Source organism: Tamandua tetradactyla, chromosome 4 (genome assembly GCF_023851605.1).
Source record: "Tamandua tetradactyla isolate mTamTet1 chromosome 4, mTamTet1.pri, whole genome shotgun sequence".
Lineage (NCBI taxonomy): Eukaryota > Metazoa > Chordata > Mammalia > Pilosa > Myrmecophagidae > Tamandua > Tamandua tetradactyla.
The window spans coordinates 190,967,094-190,981,574 of NC_135330.1; the positions used below are offsets into that span (position 1 = coordinate 190,967,094).

General features: G+C 41.9%; 1 protein-coding gene across 11 annotated transcripts in view; it reads left to right on the top strand.

Moving 5' to 3' along the window:
• Positions 1 to 14,481, top strand: part of ATP8A2 (ATPase phospholipid transporting 8A2) — a 656,957-nt gene that overhangs the window by 488,808 nt on the left and 153,668 nt on the right. For 9 of the 11 annotated variants that reach the window (XM_077158861.1, XM_077158866.1, XM_077158862.1 and 6 more), the window contains 2 exons: positions 5,040 to 5,162; positions 7,143 to 7,221. In XM_077158861.1, coding sequence (XP_077014976.1) covers positions 5,040 to 5,162; positions 7,143 to 7,221 — 202 coding nt within the window. The remainder of the gene's footprint in view (positions 1 to 5,039; positions 5,163 to 7,142; positions 7,222 to 14,481) is intronic. The other 2 variants (XM_077158869.1, XM_077158868.1) reach the window with 1 other exon arrangement.

Consider the following 14,481-nt stretch of genomic DNA (forward strand, 5'->3'; position numbering starts at 1 on the left):
ATTTTAACCAAATTAAGTTCTTTTAATAGATTGCGTATATAGATGGTTAGCTGCACTCATCTATCTACTGTTTTAAGAGTACAGCTTTATATCCAGTTTACAGGCTTCAGATAAGATAGCCTTTCTTATTTGTTACTGTTTGGTCTTGTATCCAAATTTCCACTTGTACACTAAGATTTAAGAAAAAACATAGGACACAGAGGATGTTGGCATTTTTTAGCAGCAATGAAGCATCATTAATTCCTTTCACACACTGAATTCCAGTCACTATCAGAGGTGAATTCACCATAAAGTCACCAGGTACAAAATTGCTACTTCATTTTTAAATAAAGTTAGAATTTCCCCTGACCCACACCCTAGTACCTCCCTTCTTTTTATAAACAGCAAGCATTTTGCTATTTTATACATAGGCTAGCAGGTTTGTTTCAATATAGAAGTGCTAATTCATTTACAGATTTTAAATCAGTTATGTCATGCTACAATAAATGTCCCATCTACATAGGATGATCTTTGATGAATGAAAATGATGATGTTTGAATAAGGCTATCAGATTACCTTATGTTATTTACATATAAAGAATAGATATCCAATGGTGAGGAAGAGATAGAAATTGAACGAATACTCATAGGCATAAAAATTACATCTACCTTTGAGCTTATACTGTAAATGAGATGTTTTAAATAGTCCTGCAGCCCATGCCTATTTTTTCCTCAGAAAAAGAAAAGCTGCCTTCATGACATCTCTTGTTTCTAGATTTTCATAGTGTCATTTGAAGTTTCAGACTCAGGATCTTACTTTCTTCAAGAAATAAAGAAAATACCAATCCCCCCCAAAACACCTTCCCTCCCCCGCAAATTCCCTCCGTTATGTTTTCCAGTTCCAGGTTGCATGACCAGTTTCCACCTCCTGGGTTTTGCTGTCTAATCTATTGATCAACTAGTTGGACTCTGTAAAGCCTAAAAGCTCTTGCATGGTAAGAGAAACCCTAAAGAAAGTCCAATAGACAAAGTTCATTTGGTTGAAACTTTGTAACCTAATGACAGAGTTGCTATCTACTATACTGAAAGAACTCTTAGGAAAGGGATACACCATGCATAGAAAAATGGGCAAAGAACCTAAATAGATATCTCACAGAACCACAAATCTAATTGGCCATCACATATACGAAAAGGATCTCAACTTCACTGGTTGTCAGGGAAATGTATATTTTTTAAAAGAAAGATTTGATATCCATAACTTTTCAGACTGAGGAATATTAAGAGACAGATATAACACTATTGTTGATAGGGACGCAGGGAAAAGGTTACTGTTGCCCTTTACAAGTGGAAATGTTAATGGTTGAAACCTTTTTTTTTTTAAAGCAACCAGACAGTATCTAGTACAATTTAAAATGCATGTGTCCTTTTACCCAGCAATACTCCTCCTGGGAATCCTTCCCATAGAAATAAAAGATCAAGTGTCTGTGTTGTACCTCTTGTTATAAATGTTTGTTACGATTTGCAGTAACAAAGGGAATGCTTGTCAGCGGGTACGTGGTTGGAAATATTTGGTTCATCCGTATGGGAGTTACGGGAGCATTAAAAGGGCTGCGTTTAGTGCTGGGGCCCAAGAGACTTTGGAGGGATTTCCATGATGTATTGTTTAGCAAGAAAGAATGAGGAAGAAAAGTGTGTATAATATCCCCTTTCTGTAAAGCCAGTCTTGACCCCAGATGGCCTTTGCGTGTCCTGCAGTATTCTATGAGCAGGGTAGAAACATGGCAGGGGCGAACTTGGATGTTAGCCCTGAGGTGAAGGGTGGAACAGGAGTCTACATGGCCAGAAGGAGAAAGTCAAGTAAAATTTGAAAAGAAAAAATAGAGAAGGCAGCATGGGCAGTCTGTATGATGTCACACTTACGTGTTCATGTAAAATAACGGATGTAGGCATATGTAAGAAGACAGCGCACTGCTTCTAAGATGGTCCTCAGGGATTCCTCCTCCCCACCCTCCAGGGAGCTTCTGGTGGTGGTTTCTGTGATTGTAAGAGAACTGAGAGCAGCAACTCTGGATCTTTCTCTCCTGGAAAGCTTTGTGAAGCCCTGAACTCCCAGGGCTGTTGGCGCTTCCGCTTTAGGGTGGAGGAGCGTGACTTTATTGGCATCACTCATCCCATCGCCCATTGCTTTGCCCTGACAGACTTTTCAATGGCTTATTCCTCCAACTGTGCTCTCTGTCTCCCATAACTGGTGTGAGTTCAGAGTGCTCTGAGACTCACGCATCCGATTTCCACGGGCATGAGCGCTTGCTGGGTGGTGGGCGTGGATTTGACTAACTGATGCCAGCGAGTGGGTGGCCCTGTCTCTGTGCCCTGTCACAGCAGCCAAACAGTGGCCCACGGGCTCACAGCATGACCTGGGTGGACACAGCGTGTCTACTACACACCCCTTCTTTCAGCACCTGGCTGGATCTTTCCAGAACACGAAAGTGATTGGGTCACACTTCTCCTGAGTGCCGGTAAAAGTCAAAGTCCACGAAGCAGCCGCCATCGGCCCCAAGAACCCATTGCTCAGGAGAGGTTGCTTCCATCTCCTTTCCAGCCACTGGCCAGCCGTTCTGCAGGGTCCCCCCAACACACCATGCCCATTGGTGCCTCGGAGTTTATGAGGGGTGCGCTTTTCATGGGATGCTTCCTTCTGCACCCCTCCCTCCTGACACCCACCCTGCATTCCTTATCATCCTGCCAGATCCTGTAGGTTCAATCCCCTGCAGGTCAGATCCTCTATGGTCTAAGAACCCTTTCTTGACTCTCTTTCCTCCTCCTCTACCACCGCCTCTCATAGGTCATTTTGTTTGCACGTACCTGTCGCCCTGCTGCCCCATCTCCTTCTCTGTCATACACTCAGTTTCAGAACGCTTGCTTCTTTTCTTTCTTCTTTTAAAATTTCTGAATCCCTGGTATTTATCCCAGTAGTGACCCCAAATTCATTTCCAATAAATGGCTGCAGTATTATTTGTACAATGGGTGAGGTGTGCTGAGCTTCCTGAAATTTGAGTATGAAACCAGGATGGAGGTTATAAAATTCGCCTTAGCTAACACTACCAGAAAACAACATTTCACAAAGCTCACTGCAGAGTTTCTAAACCACAGCTGGTTTAACAGAGGGAGGCAGTTGTTAATTTAGCAGGATGTCCTGGCTAATCAAATATTTATTACACTGTTTTGTGTGTTCAGTGTATTCATTTTACACTTATGAAGTAGCAATTGGAAGTGGTCCTTTGCTGCCTTTCTTTGTTTGGAGGGTGTCTGGAGAATTGTGAATCATCAGATCTCAGGTTCAGACTTGACTGGAAATGAAGTCATCATTCCATAGAACTGAAACATGTAAACTGGGGGAATCAAAAAGGCCTCTGTGGTGTCTGGCTGAGCTCACCTAGTATAAAGTCTTCAGGGCTCATCTATATTGTGGCATATGCCAGAAGATCAGTCCTTCATACAGCCAGATAGCATTTCGTTGTGTGGATATACCACATTTTGTTTATCGTTTTGTCTGTCAGTGGACACTTGGGTTGCCACCACCTTTGGTTCCTTTTTTTTGAGGTCTCCAAAATACAGAAGATTTTATATGTGGTGTCACGGCACACCATGGTCACGACTATCAGTTGTGAAGTCTGTACTATGCACTTTGTTATTTAATAGTCAAACTATTAGCATTAGAAATAATAAGTGGCAGGTTGTGCATATCATTACATCAAATACTTATTTGCATTACAATGTACTTCTTTTTAATTAGAGAAGTTATGGGTTTGCAGAACAATCATGCATAATATGCAAGATTCCCATATATCACCCTGTTGTTAACACCTTGCATTGGTGTGGTACATTTGTTACAGTGTATGACAGCATGTTTTATACTTGTACAGTTAACTATGGTCCATGGTTTAACCAAGTGTTCACTGTTTGTGTTGATCAGTTCCATGGATTTTTAATAATTGTCTTTATTCTAGTAACATATACACAACCTAAAATGTTCCCTTTTAACCACATGATCTCACTTATATGAAATACTTAGAATAAGTAAATTCAGAGAGACAGAAAGTAGATTATACAGGTTACCAGGTGGGGTGGAAAATTATTGCTTAATGAGTAAAGAGCTTCTGTTTGGGGTAATTAAAAAGTTTGGGTGATGGATGGTGGTGATGTCAGCACAGCACTGTGAAAATAATGGCACTGAATTGTATACTTGAAATATAAATGACATAGCAACTGTGGAAGACAGTGTGGTAGTTTCTTGCGAAGTTAAAAATAGACTTATCATATGATCCAACAATTGCATTCTTAGGTAATTACTGAAATGAGCTGAAACTGATGTCCGCATAATAACTTGCATTTGCAAATATTTATAGCAGTTTTATTCATAATTGCCCAGTCTTGGAAGGAGCCAAATGCCCTTCATGAAGTGAATGGATAAACGAACTATATACATCCATGCAATGAAATATTACTCCGCAATAAACAAAAATGACATGTCCAGCCAGGAAAAGCCATGGAAGACTTTAAATGTGTTTGTTGCTAAGTGAAAATAGCCATTCTGAAAGGCTTCACACTATATGATTCCAACCATCTGGCATGGAAAAGGTGATACTGTAGAGACAGTAAAAAATCCGTGGTTGCCAGAGGTTCAGAAAGAGGGGAGAGGGATAAAAAAATAGAGCTCAGGCTATTTGGGCACAGTTACTATTCTGTATGATACTGTAATGATAGATATGTGACATTATGCATTTGTTACAACCCATGGGATTATACAACATAAAGAGTGAACCCTATAATAACCTATGGTCTTTAGTTAATAATAATGTATCTATATTGGCTCATCACTTGTAACAAATGCATCACGCTAATGCCAGATGTTAATAATAGAGGGAACTGGGGGGTGTTGGGAGGCAGCAGAAGGCATATGGAAAAATTTGTATGTTTTGCTCAATTTTTCTGTAATCCTAAAACTGTTCTAAAAATAATTTTTTAAAGTCCTCTTTTAATAGATCATTGCTCTCCGTATAGATTTTCACCGCTTTGCCACCCTTCACTCTGGGAATCTTCGAGAGATCTTGTACTCAGGAGAGCATGCTCAGGTTTCCTCAGCTCTACAAAATCACCCAGAATGCCGAAGGCTTCAACACAAAGGTGAGCAACCTTTGTTGCAGAGGGGGCCCCTCAAAACGGCATAAATAAGCCTTTTGTCTTTCAGTTCTCCTTGCTTGCCTGGGAGAGGTCAAAAGCTTCAGAGGGAGCATCTGAAAAGCAGCCAGACCCCACAGCCTTCCTCTCACCGTGGCAGGCCCAGTGACTGAGAGATGCCAAGCTGGAAGGGAAGTTTCCAGGTTGTAGGTGGTGCTTTCTTCCATCCCAGCTGGTTGGCCTCTCCCCCCTCCCTACGTCCCTCCACGTTAGGTGCGTGGCCCCAGCCCCCAGCCCTGCTTCCTTTGGGGGCAACCCCCTGCATTTGGGTGGACAGGGAGCTGGCCTGACAAGCCCTCCAGCCACAGGGGCCTGACTTTTCTTGTAAAAGAAGACATTTCTTTAGCTAGTGAGGAAGAGGGTAGCTGTGAACTCAGGGACAGGGCATTCATGGTGGTAATGGTGGTTTTCTCAGACTGGAGAATCAGAAAAGATAAATCTACGCAAGACCAAGAGGAGAAGACAGCAGAACCTGAGCTGGGCGTCAAAGGGAGTCTTTAGTGTCTCGTGGCTGGGGGGATCCGTGGCCCAGCCTGCCCCCCATGGCTTTAGGGGCTCTGAAGGAAGGTGATTGGCAATACCTGGCAGCAGAGGCATGGGTCAGCACACCTGGCGCTCCCTTGTTCTGGGCTTAAACAGAGATTAGCTGCCCGGTTCAGCTAAAACCCCATGTGCAGGTTGTGGTAGTGAGTTGCTTGGGTCGCTGCTGGGGGCCTCTGTAGAGATAATGCAGGATGCCCTTCTCTAGGCTGCTGTAAGAGAACAGCAGCCCCCGAAAATACCTGCTTTAGAGCCAGGTATTGCCAGTCACCTTTCTTCAGAGCTATCTCACTCTTGAGAACTCATAATAACAGGTGTATCGGAGACTGGAAAAAGAGAAGTTTCCCGTTGGTTCTGCTCTCATCCGTACTCATGCACAATGGACGTTGTCAGCCTTTGTTTGCTGTGTTTCTATCACTGGGAAAATATGACCTGCTTGCTCTTTATTATTTATATAAGTCAAATCTGCTTTCTCCGGAGTTTGACTCAAAAGCCACGTGAGGGGAAAAGTAAAAGTAAGGAATAGATGTTAAAAAGGCAATAAAGCTTATTTACAGGCACCTGGAAAAACATCTTTTATCCTTTGGTAGCAAGTTCAGGGGAAGAGTGCAGGAGAATGAACATTTAAAATGGGAAAAATCTCATTGTCTTATAATAATTTACTTTGTTTTCTATCATCTTACCACTACTTAGGATCAACCTATATGACAATTCCCAGAAGAATTTATAGGTTTTCAAAAGTTTAATCCGGCTTTAATAGTTCTGTCATCAGAGTGGTGTAAAACATGATTAAAATACACTAATGAATATGCGATCTAGCATAAACGAAATTTTACATTCTTTTGTTTGACCTTTCAAGCACTAAAATAAAGGAAATTTTAAGTGTGCAAGATATTAATCAAAATCCCAAAATTAGAGAAAAAATGGAATGGAGGGGTTTCAGGGAATAAAACAAGAGAATGAGAATATTGTATGAGAATTTTCATGTAAAATGTTTTCAAATGCTTTCCAAAACTACACAGATTTAGTCTCATTAATAATGTTCACCTAATACCCCCTTTTCTGGATGATGGTAAGATTTTGTTGCCTTTCTTGAGAGTCTAAAGAAAACTGATTATAACTCATTTTGGGGATGTTGGCAGATTGTGTGTGTGTGTGTGTGTGTGTGTGTTGTCTTTGTACTGAAGTCATGTTCTCTGGAGAGAGTCTGGTCACTTGTATGTAAAAACGAGGAAACAGTTGTATTCTTTTAACTTTAAGAATAATGCACTGCTCAGGAGCTGTGAGGACGCAGCCAGCGCCCCCTGCATAGCCGGGCGTTTGTTGGGAGCTACATGGGGGTCAGGATGTGGGGCAGCTCCTGACCCCAGGTCTGTTTTCCCCTAGGTGTTCTGGGGTCACTGCATCAACGCCCTGGTCCACTCCCTCATCCTCTTCTGGTTTCCCGTGAAGGCGCTGGAGCACGGTAACGACCACTTCATTCCAAATGTCAGCACAGAGCTCATGCACCTCTCTGATGCCATGTGTCTCTCTGATGCCGTGTGTTCACTGTTTTGTTCTGTTTTCCAATTCTACAGAACTAGAGATCACAACGACAGATTTTTTCAAGGAAAAATATGCTTGATGACTAATGGGAACTAGTCCGCAGGTTTAGAGCGTGCAGGTGCCATCCCTGGCTTTGAGAACCCATATTCTTTAGAGGTGATTGGGTCGTTTCAAGCACTGTTTGAGTCAGGGATTTTGTAGGAAAGCAGCATGTTCCCTAATGAAGCAGAGCTGCTGCTTGTCCAAGAGTTAGGTGTTTTCTGATAATTACTTGGCCTTTCATTTTCCAAACCTGGTAAGAGTTTAATCTTATATCTAAAGTTTTCTGAAAGCATCTCCTTTCCTTGACAAACAGCTTTTCATGGTGAACTTTGTTTGAGACTCATTCTCCAAATTAGTGTTACTCTTTGTCTAGAGCCAGAAGATGTGTAAGAAAGGCTGTCTCCTCTCTGTGTTGTCAGCACTTCTTTTTCTTTAATTATTTTATTGATATGTATAATGTATTCACATACCATGTAATCATCCAAAGTATCCAGTCAATGGTTTACAGTATCATCATATAGCTGTGCATTTAATATCACAATCGACTTTTTTTTTCTTTTTTGTGAAAAATAGCATATAACAAAAAAAGCAATAAATTTCAAAGCACACTGCAACAATTAGTTGTAGAACAGATTTCAGAGTTTGGTATGGGTTACAATTCCACAATTTTAGGTTTTTACTTCTGACTGCTCTAAGATATTGGAGACTAAAAGAAATACCAATATACTGATTCAGCACTCATACTCATTTGTTAAAGCCTACCTTCTCTGTTTAACTCCCCCATCACCTGTGATCTTTCCCACTCTTTAGCGTTGTTTGGGCTCTGCACATTCTAACTTTTTCGTGTTGGAGGGGATTGTCAGAGTTTCTTAATACATCCAAAGCATTGCCTCTTAAAGAGACATATCAATGTCTCAGAAAAAGGAAATGTATCACTAGAATGCTGCTCTTTCACTCCTCTCAAAATAGTAATAATCCCCTTGGGAAAAATACCTCCAAATGTTGACTACACAAGGCCTTTTATTGTTCAAAGAATCACAGACTATAACATTTCCAAGCCTGTTTGTTCCCATGTCAATGTGTTTTTTACTTCAGACAAAAATGATTTATTCTCACTGTTACTCTTTAACCTATCAAATACTGAAAGTTAGAGGAGGTACATGCACAGCCAATTTATTATACCATATGATCTGTTCTTTCATTCATCAGACTTCCTTTGCTTTCGAGGGTCCTTAAGTCTCTAGATCAGAAAATAAAACTCTCTGCTTCTAGGCCCATCCACCCCCAAAGGCATTCTAGTGGACTCATTTTTTTCTTTCATTCTAAAATTTCCGATGATTCATCCTTCCTCAGAGTAGATATCGTTTATTTTGCAATGGTTTTTAAGTCTGAGAGTGTGGGCCATGGCTTGGTTTCAGAAGCTGTAACGTTTCTGGTGGTGGACGCGGTCATTGTCATCCCAGCTTGTCCTGGTGATGGGAGGCAATATGTCAGATGAGGTCTTCATCCCTAGGCCTGTTGTAGCAAAGCCCCACAACTGGGTCGCTTCAGACAAATAGACATTTATTGCCTCATAGTTCTGGAGGCTGGAAGTCCAAAACCAAGGCGTTGGCATGACAGTGTTCATCAGAGGCTCTGGGGAAGCATCATGCCTCTCTCGTGGCTTTTGGTGGCTCCTGGGATTCCCTGGCTTATGCTGGGTCTACCTCCATCCCCACAGGGCCACCTCCCTCCGGGTCTGTCGGTGTGTCCTCATAGTGGGTTAGGGCCCACCTAATCCCATTTGGCCTCATTTTTACTAATGACGTCTTCAACTAATGACATCCAAATAAGATCCCATTCGTGGCACCAGGGATTAGGACTTGAATACGTCTTTTAGAGGGACACAATTTAACCCATAAGAGAGGAGCATAAGGGCAACTTCCTTAAGTGTCCTCTTGCATCTGCCTTTCATGCTTAAGAAGAGACAGCAAACAGCTTGGACTGCCTGCAAGTACTGGCTCCGGGCCCCTCACCTTTCTTATTTGTGCATCAGACCATGTGTCTGGCCCAAGAAGTGCATGCCTTTGGGCTTCTACCCAGAAGTTTTACTAGACAGTCACTTATTTTCCTCAAAAGGAACTAATGTGACCTCATTCTATGGTACAGATATGGTTTTCTAGCTTTGGAGTCGTGATCATGGGTTTTGAGTTTGTAGCTTGTAGTTTATGGTGAAATTGCTATTGTTTGCCCAGATTCCATGATGTAAGACCATTCATTCGCCCAAGGTGAAATATGTTTAAATTCCAACAGTTGCTGATTTTACTAAGATATACATACCATCAGGTAACTCCCATGTTAGCTTCTTCCACCCTGTTCGGCTGCCCCCAAATTTGGAAATTTGCCTAGCAGCCAGCCAATAAGATTTTCCCCAGTTTTTCTTATTATCATCATCATTAATGCCATTTTTTCATTGTATTTATTAAGACTTCAGCATAAGGATTTTCTTTTTGCTGCATTGTAAGCATTAACTTATTGAGTAAAACTGTTGAAGGTGAAATAAATTGCAAGTACTGAGTGTATTTGGCATGGAGTAAGAGGAGGACATTGATCTTGTCATGAATTAATGTTCTCTAACAAATTAAATAAACGCTTTAGAATTTATTTCTAAATTTACACAATTAACGCACACAAAAAATATTACATTATTGACTGCTCCTTAACCTTATTCATTCATGTAGTATTTATGCCCAAGATGGTGTGGTGGATTCTAAGGGAAGGAAATAAATGGATCAGTGTGGGTCTTACCTAAAAGAGTGTGCAGACTGCTGAGGGAGATTAGATAATTGTGTGCCTAACTCTAACACAGGGTAGAAAATGACTGTCTCAAGTAAAATACAGAAAAAGTGTTACAGATTTCAGAGGGCTGAGTGATGCCTTTCATTTGGGATTATAAATGGATTCTTAGAGGAGGTGGCATTTAGGCTTATTCATAAAGCCCAAGCAGGATTTAGATGTGTAGGAAAGAAGGGTGGCATCTCACCAAATGGGAGACCCAAGCCAAAGCCAGGAAGTGGAGAAATTCAGGGCGAAAGTGGAAAATTATGAGATGTTCAGCCTTTGAAGGATGGAAGCAGGGGGAAAGCTTGAAAAGGTACAGGGAAGCTGGACTGTAGAGGGCTTTGGGTTTAAGATTAAGATATTGAGATTTAATAGTTTAAGGACTGACTGGTCAAAATAGAATTTAGATCATGGAAAGTATTGTAATCAGAGCAATTTGGGACAACGAGTCTCTCATATCTTGGGGGGTAAATGCTAGCAGGGAAAACCAGATGTAAGAGTAGTGATTAGAGGGGGTGCAAGGGTAGTTCAGTGGTAGAATTCTCGCCTGCCATGCGGGAGACCTGGGTTCGATTCCTGGCCCATGCACTCCCCCCTCCACTCCCCAAAATAATCAACTAAGGGTGCTGCGAAAATGGGATAGTCACATGGGAATGAAATATGACCCCCCACCATACAGCATACAAAAAAAAAAAAAGAACTCAACCCCTAACTTGCAACCACCGGAGGCCCTTCCAGAACCTGGGTACCCTGATCTAACAGAACACCTCTCCTGCCCACCCACCCCATCCCCACCAAGGGTTTCCTGCAGCTGTCCCTGACCCCTGCCTGCAGGACACATGGAGGCAGCCGTGTGTGACCCAGGGACAAAAGCTACCCTTTGCCCTCCGACACTCTGTGTACTATGTCACAAAGGCAGTTAATTTTACTGGGAAATTCTCTCTCCCCATCCACAGGGAGAAGCTCAGGGACATGTCAGCACTGTTCACTTGGGGCAATATAATTGTTGGAGAGAAGTATTTTTGGAAAGGTGCGGGCACAGTGTTCATTTCCAAGAATGCTCCCAAGAGTTTTGCTTTGCCTTATTGTCACATGGTTTTGCATCTAATTTTCAGAGCACTCCTTTGCTGATGGAGTTTGCAGTGACTCATTTCAAATTTCAAAACACATTTTTCCGCTCAAGCTATCAGTATATTAGACCTCTTACAACCACCACAACCTTACACATTCTCCTACAGTCGGCCACAGCTCCCAGCCTTTGATCTGAAAAGTGATTCTAGGTTGAAACCTGGGATGTCACTTTTCAGGGACCAAAATTTATCACGGCATTTGGTGTCAGGCCACTGCCAAGGTTTCCACTGGTGCACCCAGTCTTCGTATTTGGGCATCCTCCTTGACATGGGACACAGTCATTGGCAGAAGAACAGAGGAGCAGTTTTGATTTTAAAAAGGTCCAGATTTCTTGATGAAATTTAAAAAAGAAGTGATGGGGAAGAGGGTATAGTCATGGCTCAGCATCATGAGAATGGACGCAAGGAGGATAAGTGGGGGCTAAAGGGCTGCTTAGAGGGTAGAATTGAGAGGATCCAGAATTGAATTAATGAATGCTTCTCTAACCTCCCTCATCATACTAAGCCTGTACTATTGTAGTTACAAAGTCCCCCCAAAATATTTTCTTTTAAAGTAAGCATATGTGGAACAATAAGGTGACATTTTTTTTTTTTTTTTACATGGGCAGGCACCGGGAATCAAACCCTGGTCCTCTGGCATGGCAGGCAAGCATCCTTGCCTGCTGAGCCATCATGGCCCGCCCAATAAGGTGACATTTTGCTGCCCTTTAACAATTATTAACAATGCTGTATACAGTTTGGAAAATTTCTAGCATAAATGTAAAAGAACCAGAGATGAGCGTTAAATGCTACAGGGGATGGAAGAGGGGAGTGATAACTAGATGTGACCACCTCTGCTGCCTGGGAAACCTGCAGAGAGAACAGAGTGTGTGGTAGGTCATCAAATTCAGAAGCTCAAAAATGAAGCAAATGCAACTTACTAAAAACCAGCAAGACAGAACAGTCTGGAAGCTCTTGAGATTTAGACCGATGAAGCTGCAGCTTATAAATCTAAGTAACTTATTAACTCAATGATTATAATAGGCTTTAAATATGAACAAGTTTCCAAATTCAGATGCAAGATATTTTGTCCTGTTTCGATTTTTTTTTTTTAACACAATAAAGAATTGCTCAAATAAAGCTCTAACTTTAGAGATTTCTCTTCTAATGCTAACCAAGCCCTGCCTTACACATACTCTAGTACTGTTTGGAAACACAGAATTGGCTGAAAGGGCCATTATTCTCACTCAGTTAAATATTTCTTAGGTTTCGATGTGTCTCTTCTCATAAATTCTGTATTACATCTATTGCAGACAGTTAGGTTTGGGTTAAATGTTGTAAGACGTGTGAGCCAGAGTTCCACATTCAAACTTGGGTGAATTGAGGTGTGTTCCGGTGGGAATAACTGCTGCAGCAAACCAACCTCAGCTCTCAGGGGCTTAGCCCAGTAGAGTTTTGTTTCTCACGCGTGTCACCCTCAGGGAGGGGATGCCGTCCAAGCGGCTCACTTACTACAGGGTCCTGAGACCGCTGTCAGCCTTGACAACAGGACAGGAGGGACCGAGAAGGGGTCCCCTGCTCCTTACTGTCTCTTCTGTTCACATCTGATTGGCAGGAGCTAGTCACTGAGCCCCATGCAGGTACACAGAGTGGAGAGTGTCACTCAGCTGGGTACCCAGGAGTAGGACGTGGCTTTGTGGCACACGAGATGACCGTTTGGTGTGGGTGGTCTTTCTACAAGCTGTACTTCCTTTATCAAAATCAACAAAAGTGCAAAAAGAGAAACATTGACGTTGGAGTTTCACGTCCTTAGCTTTATCCAGCAGAAATGTCAACAGGGAGGAGAGAGCCAAGCAAAAACCTTCATAACCAGGAACTTAGCCCAGCACTTGTTCTGGAGGCAATGATGTTCACTAACATTTGTATAAACTACCTTTTATGAAGCTCTTGCCAAGATTTTATATCTCTCCTTACAGAAGAAGGAAAAAATAAATTTTCTCTTCATTAATATGTAGTGCTGGCAGCAGAAAGAATAGTTTACAGTATAGTTCAGGTAGTCCCCAGATACGAGTAAGTGAAGTTCTAAAAGTTGATTTGTAAATTACTTATTTGAAACTTGGACTCCATCTTCACTCTTGATATAAAGCTGATCGTAAATAGTTGGCATTGTTTCTCTTTTGAACCTCAGAGGTCTTAAGAGAGCCAGGGGTTATAGGTAGGGGATGGGACTCAGTGACTATTCTGGACTCTGGGCTGCCCAGAAGTAGGACCGGTGGAAGGCTCTTGAAGCAAATGGGTGATGAGTAAGGGAAAACTCAGGGTTCACTTTCCAACCGGAATTTCTTGGCAAGTGCATTGATGTCAGGGAATCGGTGCCATTGCCACCTCGCTTTGTCCTCCTGCGTCACAGGTGAGTGAGGTACCACCTGTGATTCTCAATTCGGGTATTCCGCAGATGCTATGAAATTAAAGTTACATCCATTAATCCACCCCATCTGTTTTCTTTCTTTTTAAACCCTATCTTTTCTGACTGTACAGTTCTATACTGTAACTTTGTCTTTAAATTTTGCCTTCTTGTCAGAGCCATTTCTGAATACATTTTGTGGTTTAGATGGGCAAGGAGGTCATGTTTTCAGTGAGCATTTAATCGGAATGGTGTATTTACAAAATATCATCAACCTAGCCTTTTGCAGTATTCCAAAATAAGTTCCTTGACCATTTTTTTGTCTGTTTGGAAAATGAGATGTTTTTCGTATGAATGGTGCCTTACCCAACAAATATTTTCACATGCAACATTTTGGGGCTGTTTCTTCTTATGTGGCTGCTGGAATAGTTTTGTCCCACTCGTTCACAAGAATCTGTTTTTGTGACTGGTTTCCAAACCTCCTTCAGCTGTCCCTACAGTTATATACCTCCCTGTTTTGGATTTGCAAAATCCAAAACATTTTGCAAATGCTGCCTTTGAGAATGTGTTAGCTCCCCAAGACGGTGTTTATTTCCGCTTCATTTTATCACAATTTTGATATAAATAGCACACTCCATTATAAGATTAGGTTTAAAACTCACTTTGTAATCACAAATCTATCCAACTGTGACTAAGTGTTTTTTATCAACCTAAGCAGACGGGGTATCATACCTGGCTCTGTGTCCTGAGCCTTTAGGCACTGTACCCTGTGGAGCCCCCCGGGGCAGCTGGGACTGGAAACGCC